Source organism: Osmia bicornis, chromosome 1, assembly GCF_907164935.1.
Source record: "Osmia bicornis bicornis chromosome 1, iOsmBic2.1, whole genome shotgun sequence".
Taxonomy (NCBI): Eukaryota; Metazoa; Arthropoda; class Insecta; order Hymenoptera; family Megachilidae; genus Osmia; species Osmia bicornis.
In genome coordinates, this window is record NC_060216.1 from 3,943,167 (window position 1) to 3,968,035 (window position 24,869).

At 34.0% G+C, this 24,869-nt stretch overlaps 2 protein-coding genes across 5 annotated transcripts in view; one reads left to right on the forward strand and one right to left on the reverse strand.

Moving 5' to 3' along the window:
- LOC114881110 (VPS35 endosomal protein-sorting factor-like) lies at window positions 1–15,823 on the forward strand. The gene is made up of 18 exons (XM_029197751.2): window positions 1–229; window positions 293–380; window positions 445–657; window positions 727–889; window positions 984–1,192; window positions 1,261–1,391; window positions 1,463–1,639; window positions 6,113–6,457; window positions 7,934–8,034; window positions 8,633–8,814; window positions 8,873–9,016; window positions 9,084–9,247; window positions 9,315–9,477; window positions 9,904–10,096; window positions 11,278–11,417; window positions 11,503–11,664; window positions 11,741–12,007; window positions 15,496–15,823. The coding sequence occupies exons 1-18, from the start codon at window positions 213–215 to the stop codon at window positions 15,580–15,582; spliced, it is 2,946 nt and encodes a 981-aa protein (XP_029053584.1). The 5' UTR covers window positions 1–212; the 3' UTR covers window positions 15,583–15,823.
- The window catches only part of LOC114881108 (4-aminobutyrate aminotransferase, mitochondrial), a 25,997-nt gene continuing 16,753 nt past the window's right edge, over window positions 15,626–24,869 (reverse strand). For all 4 annotated transcript variants that reach the window (XM_029197748.2, XM_029197747.2, XM_029197749.2 and 1 more), the window contains exons 9-10: window positions 17,303–17,571; window positions 15,626–16,117 (exon numbers count right to left, since the gene is read on the reverse strand). In XM_029197748.2, the coding sequence (XP_029053581.2) occupies window positions 16,002–16,117; window positions 17,303–17,571 (385 nt within the window). In that variant the 3' untranslated portion in view covers window positions 15,626–16,001. The remainder of the gene's footprint in view (window positions 16,118–17,302; window positions 17,572–24,869) is intronic.

Consider the following 24,869-nt stretch of genomic DNA (forward strand, 5'->3'; position numbering starts at 1 on the left):
TACCAACCAATACCTACTGATACCAACTGCACACATGCAGAGTTATCTTTATATTTTATAATTGAAATTTTAATTGTTTCATTTAAATATAAAATGACAGATTATATATATTACATTTGATACAAGGTTAACATAAAACCAGTATTAAGAACTATATATGTGTTATTTTATTTTATTATTGCATTGTAAACAGATTTTGATGTATTCAAAAGATGACTGAAATAAATTGGTATGTTTTATAATTTTCTTATTAATAGTTAAAGTGGTTAAGTAATTTATATTCATTTTTTAGGATTTCCAAACCTGTAAATTATAAAGCAATAAGGTTTGCGTGTTTAGAAGAAACAACAGATCATCCATTAAAACCTGTTACTGTTATAGTAAGAATTAATATGATGAAAAATGTGTAATACATTTATCAATATTTTATCAATATATTTGCAGTTAATTGATGGACGCAGTGGGATCAAACGCAATGCATTACGAAGCACAAGTACCAGTAGTTCAACTGCTACACCAACTCCAACGCATACACCAATCCCTGGAAACCCTTTAACAGATCCGTTACTAAGCCATTCTTCTTTCGATGGATCTGACCCCCTTTCGCAGTTTGCTAGAGAAGAATTAGATCCTTTATCCAAAATGGCTGCAGATGAGGTTATCACAACACTTCTCCATAGTACTTACAATTTAATTTTAAATCTTAATATAATATTTATATTGTAGTGGGATTATTCCTGCAATGCCATAGTTTGTGGAAAAAAATCTAAAGATACTGCAGAAGAATTAGTAGAACCATGGTCAGCAAGACGAGCTGCAATATTAAACAAATACACAACTTCAGAAAAGTTGTCGATTATTACCAGTTTTTTGTCAGGTGGAGAGAAAGGTATCACTGTTATCTTTTATGAGAATACTGAAATTAAGAATATTTTTTGTATTTGTTATATTTATATTATGTTATATTATATTTCTTTTATCAGTTGTTGTAAAAGTTCAACCAACTGGTGGAGTAGTTGACAAAGTACGAACAAGACTGGAGCAGTTAGATGATTTCGAAGAAGGATCTATTAGACAAATGTTAGATCTCTCGCAACAGCAGTACGCTGCAAGAATTGAGCAATTAAATAATGAACTTGTACAGGCCTGGCATTCAGATCAAAGGGTTAAAGCACTTAAAATAGCAATTCAGGTTTCTATTTTTACCTTCTTTCGATCTGTATATAAATAAATATTAAATTAATGTTATATTATTTCCAGTGTGCCAAATTATTAGTAGATACATCCGTTATGGCTTTTTATCCCAGCAAGTTTGTTCTTATCACAGATATTTTAGATATTTTTGGAAAACTTGTTTATGAGAGACTGAAAGTTAAAGCGGAATATTATAAGTCAGTACATAAATTCTATATTATCTGTAATGAATTAGCATAACACATTCATAATAGGAAATGTTTTGCAGGCCAGGAAGTAAAGTACCAACTAGTTTACCTAATAATTTTACACCTGACATGGTACCTGAAAATGCGAAAGAAACTTGTAGAAACTGGTTTTATAAAATAGCATCTATAAGAGAACTAGTTCCACGTTTATACGTAGAGATGGCAATAATAAAATCTTATTGCTTTTTAACAACAAGGTAATATATAATAGATTATATAAATTATATATTATATATGAGCTGTCCATTTGTCAACTTGATTAACTCTAAAAAATAAAAAGTAAAGAAATTGATAAAGTATAAAAAGTTAAGCATCAATCGAGCACTTTAGCATTAAAATCTTTAAAAATTCAATAAAAGAAGTTAATCACATTGATGTAGGAATGATGCATATAACACGGTACAACACGATTTTTGATCATCAATATCCATTACGTGATTCTTAAAGGCTTTTGTACGCTGATTACGAATCTGCAAACCGTTTTGCTCCTATACGTACAGTTTTTGAGAAATGAATATTACAGATCACAGAAAAAGATCAAATTTGTTGGACTGTGTAACATGTATTATATGTATAATCTCAATACCAGTAAAGAATTTTTAATTCAGTGAATTTAATACAGCGTTGCTATAAATATTATTTATATGTATAAAGTGTAAAGATTTAGATTTTGAATCATTGAAATTTAGAAAATTGCATTTTGAAAATTGAAAACTTGAACTCTGAATTTTTAAAAAAGGTATAGTAGAATCAGATGGTCAAAAGTGTCCTTGAGCAGATTTTAATCGGCAATGCACCATTTAATAGCTTACCAAAAAACCCGTGATATACCAAGTTTCAACCCTATATCTCAACCAGGAGGGTAGTTATAGGGTAAGAAAGAAAAACTGGTTTTTGCCACATTCTCTCCATTTAGTGATATTCAAAAAATCTGCAAAAATTCCAAGGGGGTAGACACGGGTAATAGTAATTTAGTAAGGTAATAGCGCGTTGACATTACCGGCAAAAATGGGCATAAACATGGGTTTACGCGCTTCCGTTATTCGTCCTTGTATGAGAACATTTAGAGCTGGGTGAGGGCTTATTCGAAACAGGAAGGTCCAATGCACACCGCTCAACTCATGTTTCAGTGGGATTATGTTGATGTTTAGTAATATAAGCGTCCAAAGTAGAGGTAAAAAATCGACAAAATGCATTCGCGGAATCGAAGCATTTTTAAGCCACTAAAAGAGTGCTGTGATTGAAATCATGAGTTGAGCAGTCTAGCCACAACCCTTACCTGTAAATTAAGATCTATTTTGTCTTCATTTGTTGCGAAATAAGGACGAATAACGGATGCCCGTAAAAGCATTCTCACAGACCAGTTCCGCCATTTTGTGGATAATACAGAGCAATTCATGTGACAAATTCAGTTCAGCTAATAGTTATAAGGTGGCGTCTAACTAAGAAGGCTGCCAATTTGGAATCGTAGCCAAAATCAAGCGTTAGCTTGGTTACGTCACTCGACTGAAGGCAAGCGAAAGCAAGCGAAAAGGGCAACAACGCCCGAACGCTGAGTGAGACGCATTACAGTCATGCTGTCTTTCTCTCATTCTGAATGTTGAGATTGTCCCTTTTCGCTAGGTTTTGACTGACGCCCGCCTGGATTTTTCACAGCGCCCCATAACAAACCTCGTTCAAAGAGGAGGTATAACAAAAGAAGAATACATATACCTCTTCTTTGCAACAATCCTACAAATGTTTATATAAGTTGTATAGGAGATATTTATTTATTTAAATTATTTGCATTCACTCAGAATATTGACTCCTTTGTATTTTTTATTAATTTCGTAAAAACAAAGTTACTATAGGTTTCTCGAAATGCAAGCGTCACGCAATTGGGACGAGTTATATCTTAAATTTGGTAAGAGATAGGAAAAAGCTATTGATGTAAAAGTTGAATGGTAAGACATATGAAAAGTATGAGATATCTCACGAAATATTAGTTTTTTAACACGTTCGCGACGGGGTGTACCACCGGTGGTACATCCTTGTCTGTCCCATGGGACGGGATGAGCCACCGGTGGTACATACACAATGGTTTCATCAGACGGGCTATACCACCGTTGTTGTATGAACTATTATCGCGTCATAGCATTTAAATAACTGATTACTGTAGTTAACAAATTTTTGAAACCCCCGTCCCATGGCGGGGACACGAGATTCAGGCCCCGTCGCGAACGTGTTAAACATTGTACTGTTAAGGTGGGTACAGACATGCAACATAATACAGTAACGTATCTCCGTCGCGCAACACACTGTGCAACATTTGTCGTTGCGCGACGATGTTACGTTGTGGACGTATACAGAATCTCGTGGCGTATCATCAGCGCGTAGCATTATGCCGTCCCATCAGTTCATGGTTTGTGTGCACGTCCGAACTTGCATAGATGGGGTGTATCGTGAATGCGTAACATTTCTTTGATGTGACGGTGAAAAACCGACAATTGATGGGACGTTGCGATGTTACGATGTTACGCTGATACGCTGTTACGGTGTGGCGTCCACACTTGATACACGACGGAGTTACGTTACTGTGTTCTGTTGCATGTCTGTACCCACCTTTAGATATATGTAGGCGCGTCAGCGAAATAGCGAGAGGGAATAGTAGCGAAGGGCGAGAAGGAGCCGAGGGCTCTCCATTTATTAGTTCTAATATGTAGTACTTTTTTATGCAGAATGTTCCAAGGAGTTGATACAAGTAAATAAAAAATGCAGTTCTATTTAAATAAAAAGGGCATCTGCATTTTTTTAGTGCATCGTTGCATTCACGAAGAAAATACGGTCAGAAAAATAAACATTATCATACCATTGAACTTTTACATAAACAGCTTTTTCCTATCTCTTACCAAATTCAAGATATAACCCATCCCAATTGCGTGACGCATCCTGTATGCTTTTATGAATTAAAAAACATTTATTTAAAGAAGCTAATAACTTTTTCTAAAAAAATTCTCAGATTGGACGTTCCTTCGGTTCTTCGGAGAAGGCATATATTTTTCAGCAGCGAGGCGTGCTACGGTGCGCTATATAAAATCCACGCGTTCAGTCAGTCAGAATTTACCGGAGCGGGACAATTCTATCATTTAGGTTCAAAGAAAGATAGCATGATCACCGTACATCTCACTTCAAACACGCGCCAATGTTTCGATTTTGTTCTTCAGCCGTATTGTCGCGATGCCTCTGGCGAAATGAGCGTTTGAATGTGTTTGTAAAAATACTTGAGGCGCTGTTGCCTTCCTAGATCGTGTTGCGCGCACGCTAGCTGAGAATTAAACCTTTCAAATTCGTAACAAACCACGCAAGTGGCTCCACCAGGCCCAACGAAAAAACTGCTGTAATACCGACGTCTCAAATCGGAGAGGTCACGTGCCGTGTCTACCCCCTTATAAGTGTGAGTTTTTTCAGATTTTTTGGTTGCTAATCCTAGGCTTGGAAAATCAAAAACGCAAAAAAAGTCGAAAAATTATGATTTCGGATAGAAGCTTTCGGGGCACTAGATTTTTACTTTTACAGATATTAGCATGACTGGCGTTATCCAGTTTTTTCAGATTTTTCATTCTTATGTGCCGTGTTTAAAAAAATCAAAAACAGATATTTTCAACGATATTTTCATGTGATAGATTAAAAATACTTTCAATTTTTATATTTCCTTATACACTTATTAGTGTATTATATGATTTTTAATATTTCTACACTGAACGGAGTAAGATCTGAATGGAGGGAGTTAAGTTAAAAATCATTTTTTTTTAATTATTACATACATAAGAATAAAATATAATCATTTGATAACATACAAAAAATATTTTAAAAATATTTTATAAAAATAATTTTGATACACTGCCAATTCTCTGGCTGTATATTCTAATTATGGATAGCTACCAATATTTTATTCATTGAAGAGCCGCGTGGTATTGGTTTATGATGGACATGGAAAGCAGTATATGTATATTTTACCTTAATCGAAAATATCGGTTTTTAATTTTCTTACACACGGCGCACCGGAATGAAAAATCTGAAAAAGCTGACGATACCAATCATGCTAATATTTAACTAAATACTGTAAAAGTGAAAATCTAGTGCCTCAAAAGCATCTAACCAAGATCTTAATTTTTCGACTTTTTTTGCCTTTTTAAAATTTTTCACGGCTAGGATTAGCAACCAAAAAATCTGAAGAAATTCATACTTATAAGCAAACATATCTAAAATATTCTGGAATTTTTTCAGATTTTTAGAATATCACTAAATGGAGAGAATGTGGCAAAAACCAGTTTTTCTTTCTTACCCTATAACTACCCTCCCGGTTGAGATATAGGGTTGAAACTTGGTGTATAACGGATATTTTTGGGTAAGCTATTAAACGGTGCATTGCCGACTAAAATCCGCTCAAGGGCACTTTTGACCATGTTATCCTGCTATACTCTTTGTGTTTTGAAATTTGGAAATTTAAATTTTGGAACTTACAATTAGAACTCGAATTGTGAACTTCTGAAATTTAAGTTTTGAAATGTTTAATTTTTGAAACTTTGAAATTATAATTTTTAAAAATATATTAAATCATATTTAATATATTTACTTTCCTATATAACGTATGGTATAACCTTAGTACTAATGAAGAATTTTTAATTCAGTGAATTTAATACAGCCTTGTTACGAATAACTGGAATGATAAGAGGAATTGGAAATCCTCTAATAGGTGTATACGCTAGATGTTATTTGTGCCGAGTGGGGCTAGCTTTGAACAAAACATCTGATTTTGAATTTGTAAGAGAAAATTTTTATGATTTTCTCATTACTTATCAACAATTATTTGGGCAATTCGTGAAAAATGAACTGGTTAAACAAAATATGACCTTACATTCTTATTTGAATCTCTACTCGCCAGCTTTAGATTGGATTTTACAAGTTTTAGTCGCCACTACTGCTGAAAATCGTTTAGAAGATGTGCTCGCTAGATGTAAAAAACAAGCAAATAGGTAATTATATATTATAAGGAAAAGTTGATACGTAGGGAGGCTTGACACAGTTTTGAATTACCTGGCAAATAAACAATAGAAAACTATATTTATTAGGTATCAGAAAAAATTTGTACGATTTTATAATATCATGTTCAAGTGCTACGACCTTTCTTGAAAGAATTTTATACAAAATTAACAAGGAGAGGCAAAAACAAGAACAAAGACAATTATTTTTTCCACACTGATAGGGCCTGAAAAACTGAAGCTAATGATACCCGGTTTTGGGCGTAGACGGTTATTAGTTTATAAGATATTTAATGTTAAAGTTATTACCCTGCTTATGGTCTGAAGTATAGAAAGTCTTTCTAACATGGTTTGTGGCGTAACCGGTAAGGCGTCGGGCTTCCGGAAGGGTGGATGTTTTTTGTCGCCAGTTCAAATCCCGTTGGACAGATTTTTTGAACATGTTACAATATTTCACTTTTTCCTTTTTTTTTTTAATAAATATATTTTTTTGCTATTATAATTGATTAATAAATATTTTTGAACAATTTTTTATATTTTTGAACAATTTTATTTAATCGTTTTTATAAAAACATTCGAAACATAAATATTGAAACATGTTGAAAAAATCTGTCCAACGGGATTTGAACTCGCGACAAAAAACATTCACCCTACCGGGAGCCCGACGCTTTACCGGTTACGCCACGAACCTTGTTAAAAAGATTTCCTATACTTCAGACCATAAGGATGGTAATAACTTTAACATTAAATATCTTATAAACTAATAACCGTCTACGCCCAAAACCGCGTATCATTAGCTTCAGTTTTTCAGGCTCTATCAATGTGCAAAAGCTCATAAAGTCAGCGTCACACTTGGGGCCTTCTCCCTATAAAAATAATTATGCGTAAAGAGATTCCACCCCGCAAGAGTGTAACATTGATTGTTATAGATAAACTAATCATCATTTATTTTTATAACTCTTTTTTAAATATTTTTTATACTCGCACATTCCATTGGTATAAAAGTCTTGAGTTTTACTTGCAAAAATAAACCAAGTACTGTTTTAATTTTATCATCAATTTTGTAGTGGTTATTTGTACAAAAAAAAGAAAAATGTAAAGACAGTGTAATGTTTTCTCACATTTTCCTTGTGGGAAAACTTCCTATAGTTCCCATCAAGTTTTGGAATATTTTATTTTGAGTTCTAAAATTTAGAAATTTTGAAGTTTACGAAGTGAATGTAAATTAATAAATGACAGAAAAACCACATGAACTTTTTTTGATACCTAATAGAGTGCTGTAAACCACGTGGACAATGTAGTGGAGATAATATATATTAAATGAATTTATTTAATTGTGTAACAGGATTATTACAATTTTGTTTATTTTAGTTAGCACGATCTTTTTCCTCTAATTTGTATTAATCCTCCAGGCCTCCTCTACATTTAATGATTTTGTTACCGGATGATTAAAGAATGATTTTCTTTCAGTTCGCTGTTACTGAATAGCATTTTAACAGCATTTAAGCCATCGTATATTGCTGGAAGAGCGATGGATTTTGTAAATTTGATCAGCGAAAGTGAAGACGATGGTGATTATAATAAATAATCATTGGTGTAAATAGGTAATTGGTTCCTCATCATTTTAGAATTCTGTGATTCTGAGACAATAAGATTCTAAAGTTTTATGATAAAAAAAATTCAGATTTCCAGAATTGAAAAAATTCAAAAATTTCTAACATCAAGATTCCAGAATACTAGATTTCCTGAATGTGAGAATTCAAAAATTTCAAAATTCTAAATTTGAGAAATTTTCGAATTCCTAAATCATGAATAAAAATTCAAGATTTTTTGATTGCAAAAATTTTCGAATTCCAAATCAAAATGTTAAAATCTTCTCATAAAGTTTTACCTTAATAGAAATAAATGTTTTATCCTGAATGTAATATGTATGTGATACTGCTAAAAATAAAACATACGATAATATTCTTATTACATGAAATTATGGATAAAAGTAATTAAACAATATATTAGAATCAAGTTAGAATGAGATAATATTGAACATTTAATGCTGTTAGTAAAGATAAGTGACCAGGTCCATTTTGGATAAAAATCCTAGTTACACCAATGCGCATAATTCAACTAATTAATTAGTGAGCATTGTGTTACATAAATGTTCATATTTTCCAGGTTTTCCGCAATATCTTTTATATAGAAGTTTAGGTGAAAGTCTCATACAAGAATCCCCACCGAAAGAGGATTGTCAGCAAATTCTAAATATGATATGGAAATACATAAACGATTTAACAAATCCTCATAAATTTATGCATTGTATTGAAATTTGGATTCAGTTTACTTCCATTCATTTTTCAGTAAGTAAACCATTACTTAAAATCGGAAGAGTATTTTTGTACAATATTTATGTTGCAGGTAAACGAATTAAATGCGTTTTTTGGAAAAATAATTGATCGCCTTAATTCAAACAAAAGTTTTGAGAATTACTATTTACAGCTACAAAATATTGTAGAGAAAGTAGTATCTCATACTCAAGATTTTGAATCACTACTTGCTATGGTAGTTATATCTAAACCATCACCTTTTTAAAAAATTGAATACATATTTTCTAGGACAAATTTTTCAGGATAATTTCTTGCCTCTAATAGATTTGTTTCACAAGGAAAGTATTAAAGTTGAAGTTTGTAAAACTGTGATAGAAGGTTTAAGTGTTCAAACTGGTCCTATCACTGATCCTATTATTATAAATGCCCTTATGTTTCTTGCTAGAATAATGCACGATTCTGTTAGGTAAATAAAATTGTTCTTTATATTGTAAACATATATCGTGTACTATCTTATAATAGAATAATTTCAGTACTTTAACCGTTGAAGATGAGAAACGACAAATTGGTCAACTTATATGCAGTTTGGTACAACGTGTTGATTATGGTCGTGATTTTGAGAAACAACTGAATTTTTATGCTGAAGCCAGAGCAGCTTTTCCCAATCTTGATACTGTTCATATACAACTTGTACAGGTAAGACATTATTTCGACAAACAAAATTTCATTGAATGTTTTTGGCATAAATGGAAGGCGTAAAATGTACCCCCTGAAAGTGAGGCAAAGATCTGCAGTACCTCTTATATTCTCACCCCCCTCCGGCCCCTATCACCACACATACATACTTAATCCAGAATTGATACAAGACATATATTTAAAAATATCATGTAATTAATATTTTTTTGTTATGTATAGTGTAAAGTTAGATTATCTTAGTATTATATAAGATAATACTTTAATTCAAAAAGTGAAATGAATTTTATACATATTATTCAACATTTTAGTATTAAGTTATTCACATTTTTTATGTACACTGAGTTTTCTTTAAGAAAGTAATTGTCATTACATTGGAAGGCATATGTTTCAAGAAATCATATAATTAATTTATATACATATATATAGTGTGTAAATAGATTATCTGTTGATACTCGAAAAATTGTTCGTGGACATCATACGAGAAGAACGTCAGCATTTGTACGTGCTTGTGCTGCATTTTGTTTTATTACAATTCCATCGTTAACTTTAGTTCATACACGGCTTCAGTTGTATCTCCTATCTGGACAAGTTGCACTTCTAAATCAGTGCTTAGGTCAAGGTAATTATGATTTCGTATTTATAGTTATTGGCGTAATTAGGATTTTTATCTTGGGTAGGATATATCCACGAGCGACTGAATTTTAGATCTTTAAACTTAGATTTTTATCAAAAGATTAGTGATATAGCGGGCCCTAATTTTAATTAATTAGACCTTAAATTCTTACAAAACCACCAGGGGCGAATTAAGATTTCTAGAATCCTGAGGCTATCGAACCTTCGAGCGCCCCCTTACTTGATAAACTTCATTCAATAATTAAAATTTATTCTGAATAAAATTAAATAAAAGGAAAAATGTAGCAATAAAATAAAATTTCGTTAAGTATTTCTTGACATAGTAAATGGAAGAATTAAACTCTGTTATAACAGAGCTTATAACAGAGCTCTCTGCAAAGTAAGGCCCGGGGTTGTGACCTCCCTTTAGACCCCTATTTAATCGGCGCTGCGGCCCACCGAGAATTTTTCCGAACGTCCGATGGCCAATCCATTCCTTATTGTTAGTTTTATTAATAGTGTCAAGTGTTTAATATTATTTAACTCCCTAATTTTAATATCGCTTAGTTTATTCATGATTTTATGTGATAATAACATCATCGCATGTTTTGTTTTTAATTGCATTACATCTTGCATTTCAGACAAAGTATTTATTGAATTTTGAAAATTTGGAATGTTGGAACTTGAAAATTCTAGAATGTTTGAACTACACAATTTTGGAATTTCAATTGAAATGAGATTTTACGAAGAAACTTAAGGATTTTAAGATGTTTAGAATTTTAGGATTCCGAAATTTTTGAATTCTGAAATATTGGAGCCTGAAAGTTTAGAATTTTGAAATTTTCAATTTTAGTATAACAGAATTCTAAAATTTTAGAACATTTTTTAATCCTAGAATTAAAAAATTTTGAAATTTTACAATTTTTGGATTCTGGAATTTTTAAATTTTGAGAATCAGGAATTTGTATGTGTTCAACTGTTAGAATTTTGGAAGTTTAAAATTGTTGAAATTTGAAATCTTGAAATTTTACAATTTATCAAGATTTTTTAACTTTAGAAGTGTAGAATCGTGTGATAAAAATCTGAGAATTTTAGAATAATGAGGGGCCGGTGCATATTTTGCCTAGTTACGCCAATGTTTTAACCCATTTTATCGATGTTTTAACTAATTAATGATTATTTTGTTAGCCGACGCGTGTTTCAAAGCTGCCTTGAGCTTAGTTCCGGAAATGCCTAAAACAATAGATATAGATGGAAGGCAAAAAAGCTCACAACCATATCTACTTTCATATTTATCAAATTTTTTATCAACATTATTGGTTGTACCAGTATGCATCTACAATCAATATTATAAAAGTTCTATTATATTCTTAAATATTTCTAATATTATTATAACGTATAAATATTTCATAGGATAGTCCAGAACACGGAGTTCTATATTTAATGAGAGGATTACTTAATGCTGTTCAACGTTGTTTTGAAGAAAATACATTGACAAAAACATATTTATATTTACGTGTACTTGATTTGTTATCGACGGTAACTCAAGAAAATTATCCATATCATGTTGACAAGGTATTTCATATTGTTGAAAATCTAAGAATTTTACAAGTTTAAAATATTTTCTAGATAATTTTTATTTTATTTTCAGGTTGATTCGAACGATAAATTGTATGGGTCTGATCAAAAATTCATAAGCGAAGTCAATAAAATGTGCTCTAAGATTGTAGAAGAGGTTTTATCGCATTTAAAGTACCTTGGGTCTACTGATCAAGTGGAAAAACAAGTAGCTCTTGCAATTGAACTATTTAATTGTTTTGTCATTAGAGCAGATCTGCGTGATCCATTATTAGCACAGATGGCTGTAAATTTGTGGAATCTGTCTCAACGATATGGTTACGTTGACTCAAAAGTAAAGGTAGGGAACAGTACCCAGCATGATAAGCTTCAATAGGAAAAATTGCGGTACAGGCGAAGCAAGTTGCACGACTCGCTATAATACTATGGCACCTACGAATAATTAAATAATAAAACAATAATTTCACGAATTCAAAAATTAAAATTTCAGAATTCAGGTTTCAAAATTTCAGTTTTAACACTTGGATTTTGAAACTTTGAAATTTGGATTTTGCAAATTTAAATTTTATATTTAAAAATTTTGAAATCTTAAAACTGTCAAAGAGTGTAGCAGGATAAGATGGTCAAAAGTACCCTTCAGCCGATTTTATTGGCTTACCAAAAAATATCCGTTGTACACCAAGTTTCAATCCTGTATCTCAACCAGGAGGGTAGTTACACGATAAGAAAGAAAAACTGGTTTTTGCCACATTCTCTCCATTTAGTGATATTCAAAGCATCTGAAAAAATTCCAGAATATTTTAGACATGTTCGCTTATAAATGTGAACTTTTTTAGATTTTTCGGTTGCAAATCCTAGGCGTGAAAAATCAAAAACACAACAAAAAGTCGAAAAATTGAGATTTTGGTTAGGAGCGATTTCGGCACTATATTTTTGATTCTTTCATTTGCTAGATAGCATGGCAAGTATCCTCAATTTTTTTCAGATTTTGAAGGACTACCAATTCTCTGGCTATATGTTCAATTAACAAAACATTGAAAGCTATCCGTAATTGGAACAATATACAGCCAGAGAATTGGTAGTGCATCAAAATTATTTTTATGCATACTTAATGATAAAATATTTTTAAACTATTTTTTATACGTTATTAAATGATTATTGTTTATACTTATATATTTAATAATTAATAGAAAATAATGATTTTTAACTTAACTCCCTTCATTCAGATCTTACTCCGTCCAATGTAGAAATATTAAAAATCACATAATACAGTAAATGTGTAAAAGAAATGTATAAATTGAAAATATTTCTAATCTATTACATGAAAATATCGTTGAAAATATCAGTACTAGATTTCTTTTAGACACGGCGCATCAGAATGAGGAATCTGTAAAAAAATTGTTGATACCAGTCATGCTAATATCTGTAAAAGTAAAAATCTAGTGCCTCGAAAGCTTCTACCCAAAATCTCAATTTTTCGAATTTTTGTTGCATTTTTGATTTTCCACGTTTAGGATTAGCAACCAAAAAATTTGAAAAAATTCACACTTATAAGCGAACATGTCTAAAATATTCTGGAATTTTTTTAGATTTTTTGAATATCACTAAATGAAGAGAATGTGGCAAAAACCAGTTTTTCTTTCTTACCCTATAACTACCCTCCCGGTTGAGATATAGGGTTGAAACTTGGTGTACATTGGTTATTTTGAGATGTTATTAGATGACGCTTTTGACTATCTTATCTTGCTATATGAATATACATGTATGAGCTGAATATAATGAATATGTATATTTTGAGCTGTACTTCCGGAAACCTGTCAAATCCGATTTAGCTGAAAGTTTGTAAATAGCTTCATTTTACATAAAAATAATGATTCTGAGAAGGATTTTTGGCACTTCAAAGATTAAAACCCAAAACTTTGCGAGAAATGTGGAAGTTAGAATTTTGCGAAAAAACATTTTACTAAAGAAATGTCACTGTCTGCATTATCAACACAGCTCGGGAAAATAAATAGGGATGGCTGTAAGTACTTTGATATATAACTAAAAATATCCCTGATATTACATACTGTATTTTATAAGTTAGATTAGGTTTAACTTTTTCTAAACCGTGAGCCTTCTGGCGGCCGACAACATTTTTGGGTCTTATTTTTTGAATCGCCAAGAATCCTTTTTGCAAATATTGTTTTTATGTAAAATAAAGCTCTCTGCAAAATTTTAGTCAAATTTGATTTGACAGGTTTTCAGAAGTTCAGTCAAATTTTGTAATCTTCAGTAATTAAAAATTATATGAATTTTTTCTGAATTTATATTTTTGAGATTAGAATTTTAGTAATCACTTCTTCATTTAATTATTCGTGTATTATAGAGTATCTTAATTAGTAGTGGTTCCCTTCTGGTATACCGCCATTTTCTCCAGTTAAACATATTTAAGTTCATTGCTGGTAAGTTGCCGTCCAATCAAATTCGCTGACCTACCTCCAGTCACACGTATTATGTTTATTGGCCGAGGCCCTTACATCCACAAATATATCGCGCAACGAACGTCGCTAAGGACAGAAATTGAAACAGAATGAGATGAAGCGATAGCGAGCGACGATTCGGACGCATTGACGTAGACGTAGATTCGGGGTTTATATTATTAAGAAAACAGGAGAGTTTTTACACTTTCCATAATGTAATTTCCATAAATTTTGCATAATAACAACTGTTGTCAAGAACGAGTATTATAAAATATCCATGTATCTTCCGCGAATATGGAAATTTTACGTCTATGCAATGCGACCGCTGATTTCTCAAGTTACGGGTTAGATGGAGGGAGTTAGATGGAGCAAACGCACAGTCCTCTTGCCCCTCTGTCGGATCAGTTTGTCGGTGCTCGGCAACTTACCAGCAACGAACAGTACTTACGTAGATTCATTGAATAACTACCCGGTAACCATCCCCACAAACCTCCTAGGGGGATCTCCCTTGAAGAACTGCGAAGCTGGACACGCGAATAGTGTAACCTGATCTGAATTGGAATATTGATGAGACAAATCAACAAAACTTTTTGATTTTTGATTTTTTTTTCAATAAAACTTTTACTAATGTAATTGTGCGGTTCTTTTGATTATAATAAGACAAAACATGATATAATTTGAAGCATGTTTACTCATTACCTTAAAAAGAGAGAAAACTTCAGATCACATTTAGGTATTAACTCGATGAAAAAAAATCACTCGTTAAATAAGTAAATATGCTTCAAATTATATCATGTTTGATCTTATTTTAATTAGAAGAACCTCACAATTACGTTGATAAAAGTTTCATTATTGAATTATATACTATTATCTCACCAATGTTTTTCTGAGTTTCTTTGATTCTCAGCTGATTTCTCTTTCACTCTCTAACCTTTTCTAAGTTCAGCAACATTTAAACACTCGGTTAAGCCGTTTCTAAGAACCGAAAAGACACCTTCGTTCCATAACTGCCCGGTTTCGGTCCCGATTTTCGGGTAGTTATCCAACTTTTATTGTACTGAATAGATAACGCGGTTTTTGAAAAGTAACATCTTTTAACATATTCCGTGCCGCGTGGGACGCATGCACCTTACGTTAAACTTTCCGTTCAAGCCATTTGGAGTTTCATTGTAAAACGAATTTTTCAAAATTAGTGAAGTTTTGTATCGACATGTTTACGTTGTTTGACTATTACAAAAATTGTAAGGTATACATCGGAAGCAAAACTATTAATTGTAATAGACACATAGAACGGAAAGTAACCACAAATTGGTCCGGCACGGAAAGTGTTGAACAAATTTTTCTATTCTTTTCTTTTTTTTTTTAGATGAAGATGATAGCTTATATGGTGCAAAAGAGTCACGATGTGGAGTATGAACACTTTGCAGATATTTTGAAAAAAATGTTGAAATAATGAGGATTTCAATTCATAAACGGGAAATATAAAAACTGACAAATGCATTAAATGTATCTTTTTAATTATTCTTTTGGAAGACATTGATTTTACATTGAATTTCTTATAACCACGATAATATGTATTATATCCAACAAATTTGATAGAATATTAAAATATATATCCTGAAAGCGATACTGAATAATAATATAAGATATTGTGAATTTTTGTTACACAAATATAAATAATACTTATATAACAATTATTGTATGTTTTATTTAAAATCAATATGAAAAAATAATATACTGATTAGAAGTATAAATTTTATATATTACTAGCAAGTACATAAGCATATTAAAACAATATAATCCCATTTTTTGGAAGATCTAATTTTGGAAGCCACGTGGAATGTACTTTAAGATGTAATTTTTTAAAAATTATTATGTTTTTAAAATGGATCGAAGAGTATCCAAAAATATATCCGCATGATTTTGCGTGAATGTTAAGGCAGGCCTTAATCTTATTGACCGGTTTCCGCAGCCACCTGCTTGGATACCTAAATAATATTATTTTTATATTATATTTTATCCCACTTCATTTTTTAAATATGTAATGTTCAATATCGTAAAGAAACCGATTCCTGATCGCTTTTTAAAATTTGCGATTTTTTTAATGTGTAAATAAAAAAATTAACTAAATCCGAAAGATTTATTGTTATTCGAGTAAATCTATGTTTTATCCATAATTTTATTAGGTTGTAAAAATTAATTCGGTACCTTTTCTTTTTTCAATTGAAGATTTATTTTTTAAAGTCATAGTAACTCTAATTATTGAAATCATATTCTTATACAGCTTTTTAAATTCACAGAAGCATAGAAAAATATTCAAATTTAAAATAACAATTAAGAATGCATAATGCTACGAGCACCGAATTACATAATTGGAAAACCTAATTACATGTAAATTTTAATTTAATTTCCAAAATGGAGAAATGCTAAAGTAATTTTTGCTCAGCTGTATCATACAAAAATAAATAAAGAAAGATGGTCATTCTTTGGAATAAATAATAATCATTTTAGTATACAGTATTTGTAGACTAAACTGATCAGAAATTGGTTTTGATAAAGTGGAACCGATATTGTTTACATAAGTTGTACATTATCGAACAACGTAGATTTCTTTGGGGAAAATAGCGCTTTGAAGAAGAGAGACCCTATCACATTTATTTTAATATTAATGTTTATATTAATCAATCTTAATATTAACAAATTTTTTTGAAACTTAAAGTTTAGATTTCAGAACCGTGAAATCTTTTTTAAATTTTAAGATTTGGGTAATTCCGAAAAACTGAAAATTAAATTTTGAAATTTTAAATTTGTGAAACTGTACCAATTTTGGGAACTTTGTATTCTGAAACTTTCAAATTTAAATCTTGATACCTTGAAACTTCATTCATGAATTCTGCATCTTGAAACTTAAAAACTTAGATTCCTGAAACTTTGAATTTTGATCTTTGAATTTCAGAACCTTGAAATTTTTAATTTGAGTTTCGAAATTTGTTAATTTAAACTTTAAATTTTGAAATCTATAATGTACATATTAAAGATTGTTACAAATTATATTAATCATTTTTAAACTAATTTTTAATAATAACATCTTCAAAATTAAGATTTTGGTGAGACTTGCTTTCTTTGCATCGTCATTTTCCCCATATAAATAATATATATTCTATAAATATTACCTTTAGTCAATAATTTCTTTATTACTGTATCTCTGAGTTCAGGTGAAGCGCAATTAAATGCAATAAATGTTCCACGTCCTCGAACAGAGTCAACCAAACTAGAAAACTCATTTTGCAGATTCGTTAATTGTTTCTGCATGTAATCACCAACAACGGTAACTCTATCCAACAAATTTTCTTTTCTTATTGTCTCCAAAACTGCTTCAAGTAATATTATTTTACTAGGATCTCCCATCCAGGTATTGAACACACGGTATGACTGCTTAGGTCTACAAATGGTACATTGACATGTTAATGAATAAAACCAATGAAGGACAAACCTAGTGGCGGGAAAAGAAGATTTAAATCAATCATATTTCTTAGATAAAATTGTAGCATTTTGGTTGATTGATTCGTTAATGAGTTCAGTAAACTCGGAATAAAGGAACCCATCCGCAAACTGAAATGCAATTTCAAATATTTTTCGTAATAAATGAATTGCAAGTTTTATTGCGTGAACATGTAGTGCTGAATCACATGTAATAAATTTATATTTAACTTTTAAAGTTTTGTGTCCAGCTTTCAATAAATAGAAGATTTTCTTATGCCGGGTCTACACTGCTGTTCGCGAACAGTTTGCGAACAGCTCGCGGACCATGTTCGTCAGCAATGTGGACACTTTCGCGAACAGCGAGCAGGTTGCAGCGAACTGGTCAGCGAACAGCGAACACTGTTCGCTAAGGAGGCGGTACATTAAAGGGTCTGTTTGCGAACTCGAAACATGTCTGGACGCGTTGTAACATATTTCTGTTGAATTTGGCGACCGTCAGCAGCCAGCGAACAATTGTGCAACCGTTTGCGTTCCGTTTGCGAGTTGTTCACGAACTATGTCTGAGCTTAGGTGTGAATTCTGTTCGCGAACTGTTCGCAAACAGCTCGCAAACAGCTCGAGAACTGTTCGCGAACATTTCTACCCAGTGTAGACCCGGCATTATAATTACAGATGCCTCGTCAATTATAAAAGAGTAAAAGCATCGTACAAATAAAAATTTTTACACTTTTTAAATTTTGTATCCAACAAATCCTAAATGAGTTATATATAGAATTGTTACATGTGAATTATTTTTTTTTTATACTCGTGTAATAAACCTGTAATTCAATTATAGTGAAAAATACTGTGAAGTGCGTTTATAATTTTGCACAGGTTCTTTCGCTTAGGATTTTCCAAACTAGTCAGTAAATCAACCAATTAGAGAGCTATAATTTTACCTAAACAATATTGTTTACAAGGGAACATATTGAATCGACACCCGCCGATTTTGATGGAACGTGTGTGAGGTATAGAGTTTTCAGAAAAATATTCGACACGTGTTTTTTTTATCGGCCATCATGCATGTTAAGAGGGTGAAAACAGGTCCCAAAGTTTGGGGATGAAAATATATTTTTAGAAATATGTCTGTAACTAGGGGGTGTTTTAAAATTGTGTGGAATCTAAAAATCCAAGTTCTAAGGCGCGGAATCCACCAGTTCAGAAGTTATGCATGTGTAAAACTGAGCGTTTTTAGCGTATTTGACAAGTCACTTCGACGTCATATTGATTTGTAGCCTGTTGTCGCCGTCGGTAAAACACAATGTATCTTTCGTCACATTTTTCATGTGTTTTGTTTTACTGCCTGTAGCTTGCATTGTTTCTCCGCCTGTACTTTGCAGTTCGTTATTTTTTATGCGTATGAAACATTCTATTCTTTTCGTAACGTTCTATTCTTTAATCATGGAAAGTATTAAGTGGAATTTTTTTAGTTTGCCTCGGTTAGTGTTAATCGGAAGGCGATGAAATTGTTCGCGTTAGACCACGGAATTGATCGCTTTCGATGTGTCGTTGGTCGCGACTAGGGCCGGCGCGACCTTTTGCGGGGCCAGAATACACATTCAAATTCTATACATTTTCACAATAAGGAATTATTTATTATAAGTACTCTAACCTTGTGTCGCGTGTGCCCCCCCCCCCCGTTACAATTGCTGTGCTTCTCACACCTCCCACTCCAACATTAAGATGACCCCTAACCCTTCCCTTACCTTACCCCTTTCTCTCTGCCCACCGGTGTCGGGCCGATGGAGGCGACGGAAAGGACCCAGACGCGGACAACCCCAGAAGGAGCTTCGAGGCCGGCGACAGCCCCAACACCCCTTCCAAAAAAGGGAGCAATGATGAATCGACGACGAACGTCCCCACAGCCCGAATAACGGCAGCCAAAGGGATCCCGGGAGCCATCTGTCGCCGAGGCCGAAGACCTCAGCCCACATCCGTCACCACCGAGGATCCGTCAGCCCCATCGACCTCGATTACCGGTATATCGATAAATCGATAATCGATTTATCCCAGTGCCGGAAGAGGCCCCATCCTAGTCCCATCCCCTCCCCAAAAATATCCCGCGACGAGCCGCCAATTAGCCTTGAGCATTGTAGCGAGTATAGATAGAGTTATTGAGAAGCGATTTATAGAATACGATAAAAGCAATTTGCAAAGTGTGAGAGTGTGTGTGAGGCGTTTTGGTGAGTCCCTTATATTGTATAAATTTGTGAATACTGAGTTCCGGCAACGGCTACCTTCTCCGTCAGCGCGTTATAATCCGCGGTCTCGTCGTACTATCCCTTTTCCGATCCCCTTTTAAGATTCCCCTTTTTCTACAATTATCCTCCTACGCGTAACGTAAAAGAATTTCCGGTGAACCCTTCCCAACCCTGAGACTCCCTACCCCAGCAATCCTCCTCGCGTACTCCCCCGCGAAGTATTATACGGACGTGCCACGAAACCCGTCCCCTGTATTGACCCCTATCGTTCCCCAATTCCTTCGCCACGAAACGTGGCTGGCGTCCAGCGAAAGTAAAGGATTATCATAGTGTAAAGCGTATAAAGTGAACCCCCGAGAGGGTCACAGTATAAAGGTTGTTATATATATTTTTTGTAAGATGAATATTACCTAATTTTTCTCGCTTTTTCCGCCGCAAAATCTTTGATTACGTCGTCAAAATTGATTGAGTTTGCTACTTCGCTTTTTATTGAAAGAATAGCCAGAGATGTAAATCGGTCTTGGCTTATTTATGATCGAAGATAATTTTTTATTAATTTCAACCGTGAGTTTTCGTAGATTGCAAGGCCGGGTTTCAGCGAACGCGCTAAACCTGCCTCGCGCCGCCCCTGGTCGCGACAAATGCAAACAATTTACAGCGACAATAGATTCTTGTTTTGAAGATGTTCACCTGACGTTAGACAAAGTAATAAAGTAACAATGAACTGATTTTTGTAATTTCGACGATTAATTAATGCATTCTTCAAACTATTTCTAATATTACTTATGTTTTTAAGATTGATTTATTGCTTTAGAGAATACGGTACATGAGCTATGCGATATCGGAAACAACTCCGTTTTGTTATCGTCTGCAACAATTGCGGCATGGTTTCATTACTGCCGAAAGATGGTAGTGGACCATTTCTCCAATATTCAAACGGGAAAACCAAAATTAGGGGGAATTACGGAATCGGAGTCTCCTATTACCGTTCAGATACTTTATGTTACAATTCGATATTCTTATATTTTTATACAATTTCTTATTCCGTTTGATTACTGCAATTTTTATGTTATTTGAAAGATTGACGAAACAAAATTTGACAAAAGGAAGTATGTATAACTGTGGCCGGAGAGTTTAGGGCCATTGGGTCTTAGGCATGGTTGATACTTCTACTAACGACTGCCGAATGATACTTATCGAAAATCGTGAAGCGGCAACCCTAATTTCCTCAATTAAAGAGAACGTTGCCACCGGTAGTGAAATTCATACCGACTGCTTCAGAAGTTACGCAGGACTTGCTGAAAAAGACTTTATAAGTCCGTAAACCATAGCGTGGAACTCGTAAATTAGTCTGAACTTGGCTTTGATTCGATTTCTATTACAATTGGCATTTTTTACTATTTCATTGTCATTCACTAGTATAATATACCGGAGTACAGCACACCCGGCAAACCTAAGCAGAGACGGCACGAGGCAGGTTCAGCGCGTCCGCCCGAACCCGGCCTCGCGTTTTGAAAGGACCCGCCGGCTACGAAAACTCACGGTTGAAACTAATAAAAAATTATCTTCGATCATCAATAAGCCAAGACCGATTTACATCTCCGGCTATTCTTTCAATAGAAAGCAAAGTAGCAAACTCAATCAATTTTGATGACGTAATCAAAGATTTTGCGGCGAAAAAAGCGAGAAAAATTATGTAATATTCATTTTACAAACAATATATGCAACATATTTTGTATTTATAATAAATAATTCCTTAGTGTGAAAGGGTCTAGCAGTAGAAGCATAGTGAATCGGCCCCAGCAACAATTTCGGCCGATATTTATACCAGATAATGCTTTTTGCCTAAACAACAATTGTGTGCAATTTTAAACCCCTACCACCTCTGATAAGAGAGATATGATGGTAAAACCCCAAAATTTTACTAATTTTTTTCTCGGAAACTATTTAAGATATTTAAACACATTAAAGTGCAAATAGTAGGTACAGTATTGCTTCGAAATAAGCAAGTGGTCTCTGCTTCGATATAAGCAACTCGCTGTCCCCTCTTCTTTGTTTGAAGTCGCCGCCCGCAAAGTGAGAGGTACGAGAAATGAGTGAGAGGTCCATGAAAGCGCGAAGCCGATGTTTAGGGTAATAAATTTCACGCTCGACTGAGCAGTGACATCGGTTAGTAGAAGAAGGATGAAATATATATATGTACAGTAAAACCTGGATAAATGCAACCAACACTGTGACCCAGTGGTTGCATTTATCCAAGCGAGGTGTCGAATCTCGGGTTACACGCGACGACCAGCCAAGCGTGAACGTAGAAAGGGACAGACACCGGCGGAAAGAGAGAGGTCCGATGATCAAAGGAAAGAGCCGAAACGTATCGGTGTGACTAATACTAATTGAAGTATAAAACTTTTTTATTTTTGACTTTTTTTTATTGAAACTTTTACTAACGCATTGGTGAAATTTTTCTGATTAAAATGGTACCAAACACGATATAGTTTCAATTATAATTACTTGCTAAAATTGATGTTAAAGGTTGGCGAAAAGCAAAGGAGGATTGGAAATGAAAACCGGTTGCAGTGTCGGCTCGGGTTTCAAACGTTGCATATATCCAAGCGAGGTGTCGATTCTGGGCATTTAAACGTTGCATATATCCAAGCGAGGTGTCGATTCTGCGTCCGTACAAAACGTTTGTACCGTGCCGCGTTACCTATTCTGCGATCGTACACAACATGCGACGTGTTGCATGTTGCATGTTGCATGTTGCGTGTTTGATGTATCTTTGGTGTACGGCCTGCCTTATACATATGTAGCCAAATCATATCGTGTTTGGTACCATTTTAATCAGAAAAATCACACAAATGCGTTAGTAAAAGTTTCATTAAGAAAAAGTTAAAAATAAAAAAGTTTTATCGTTCAATTAGTATTAGTCACACCGATATTACGGTCGGATCGTATTACACGGTTTCCTCGCCGAGCGGCTCGGTTCGGCTTAGGGGGATCCCCCCAAGTGGAGGGGATATCGATGTTGTATATATCCAGACAAACTTTTGTTGCATATATCCAGGTTTTACTGTATATGTACAGTATTGCCTCGTAATAACCAAGTGGTCTCGACTTCGAAATAAGCAAGTCGCTATCCCCTCTTCTTTGTTTGAAGTCGCCCGCAAAGTGAGAGGTACGAGAAATGAGTGAGAGGTCCATGAAAGCGCGAAGCCGATGTTTAGGGTAATAAATTTCACGCTTGACTGAGCAGTGACAGCGGTTAGTAGAAGAAGGATGGAATATATGTATATAATGCTTTCTATCCTTGTTCAAAAAATAACATCGCTGCTCGGCCGATCACTTTATGATTTGCCGCTACCTCGCGTTCTCTATCGTCCCGTTTCGAGAACAAAGTCAAGCCGAATAGCTACCTCCCTCGAAATAAGCAACGGTTCGGTCCCGAGCCACTTGCTTATTTCGAGGCAATACTGTATTTGCTTCGAAATACAGTAAAACCTGGATAAATGCAACGAAAGAATGCTTGGATAAGTGCAACATCGCTATCCCCTCCACTTGGAGGGATCCCCGTAGGCGAACCGAGCCGCTCGACGAGGAAGCCGTGTAATATGATCCGACCGTAATATCGGTGTGACTAATACTAATTGAACGATAAAACTTTTTTATTTTTGACTTTTTTTTATTGAAACTTTTACTAACGCATTTGTGAGATTTTTCTGATTAAAATGATACCAAACACGATATAGTTTGAATTATATTTATAAACAATAGTAATCGAATAAACAACATAGAATTGACACCACGACTGAATATAAATGATGTCGGGTGAATACAAAAGATGTGTACGGACTCAGAATCGGCATGTCAGCTGAATAGAAAACATGTGTACGGACACAGAATCGGCATGTCGGCTGAATACAAAACATGTGTACGGACGCAGAATCGACACCTCGATTGGATAAATGCAACATTAAATGTCCAGAATCGACACCTCGCTTGGATAAATGCAACATTAAATGCCCAGAATCGACACCTCGCTTGGAAAAATGTAACATTAAATGCCCACAATCGCCACCTTGCCTGGATAAATGAAACCTTTGAAACCAGAGCCGACACCGCGACCGGTTTTGATTTCGATCTCTGTTGCTTTTAGCCAACCTTTAACATCAATTTTAGCAAGTAATTATAATTGAAATTATATCGTGTTTGGTACCATTTTAATTAGAAAAATTTCACCAATGCGTTAGTAAAAGTTTCAGCAAAAAAAAGTCAAAAATAAAAAAGTTTTATAGTTGAATTAGTATTAGTCACACCGATACGTTTCGGCTCTTTCCTTTGATCATCGGACCTCTCTCTTTCCGCCACTGTCTGTCCCTTTCTACGTTCACGCTTGGCTGGTCGTCGCGTGTAACCCGAGATTCGACACCTCGCTTGGATAAATGCAACCACTGGGTCCCAATGTTGGTTGCATTTATCCAGGTTTTACTGTAAAGCATAGTGCGAGAATGAGAGGGCATGCTATATTCTATCCTTGTTCAAAAAATAACATCCCTGCTCGGCCGATCACTTTATGATTTGCTGCCACCTCGGATCTCTCACTCGTTTCTCGCGTTCTCTATCGTCCCGTTTCGAGAACAAAGTCAAACCGAATAGCATACTTACCTGCTTCGAAATAAGCAACTGTTCGGTCCCGAGCCACTTGCGTATTTCGAGGCAATTCTGTATTCATTAGCTGTATTTCATCTTTTTTTCAATATTTTTATCCGATGATTAAGGGTTGAAAATTAATAAATAAATTTTTGAAAGTGATTTTTATAAACAATCTCTTGAGTGACAGCCACCGAAAAAATTAAGAATAATCCTTTACTATTTAACTATCATCTGTAAAAGTTTCAAGAGTGTCGGATTGGTACATCATAGTTAAAGAAAAATAAAACCAATCCAACGCCCCTTCATAAGGCAAAGCCAGGCTAAACGTTAGAGGCGCTCAACCTAACCGACCTACAGGGGAATACGT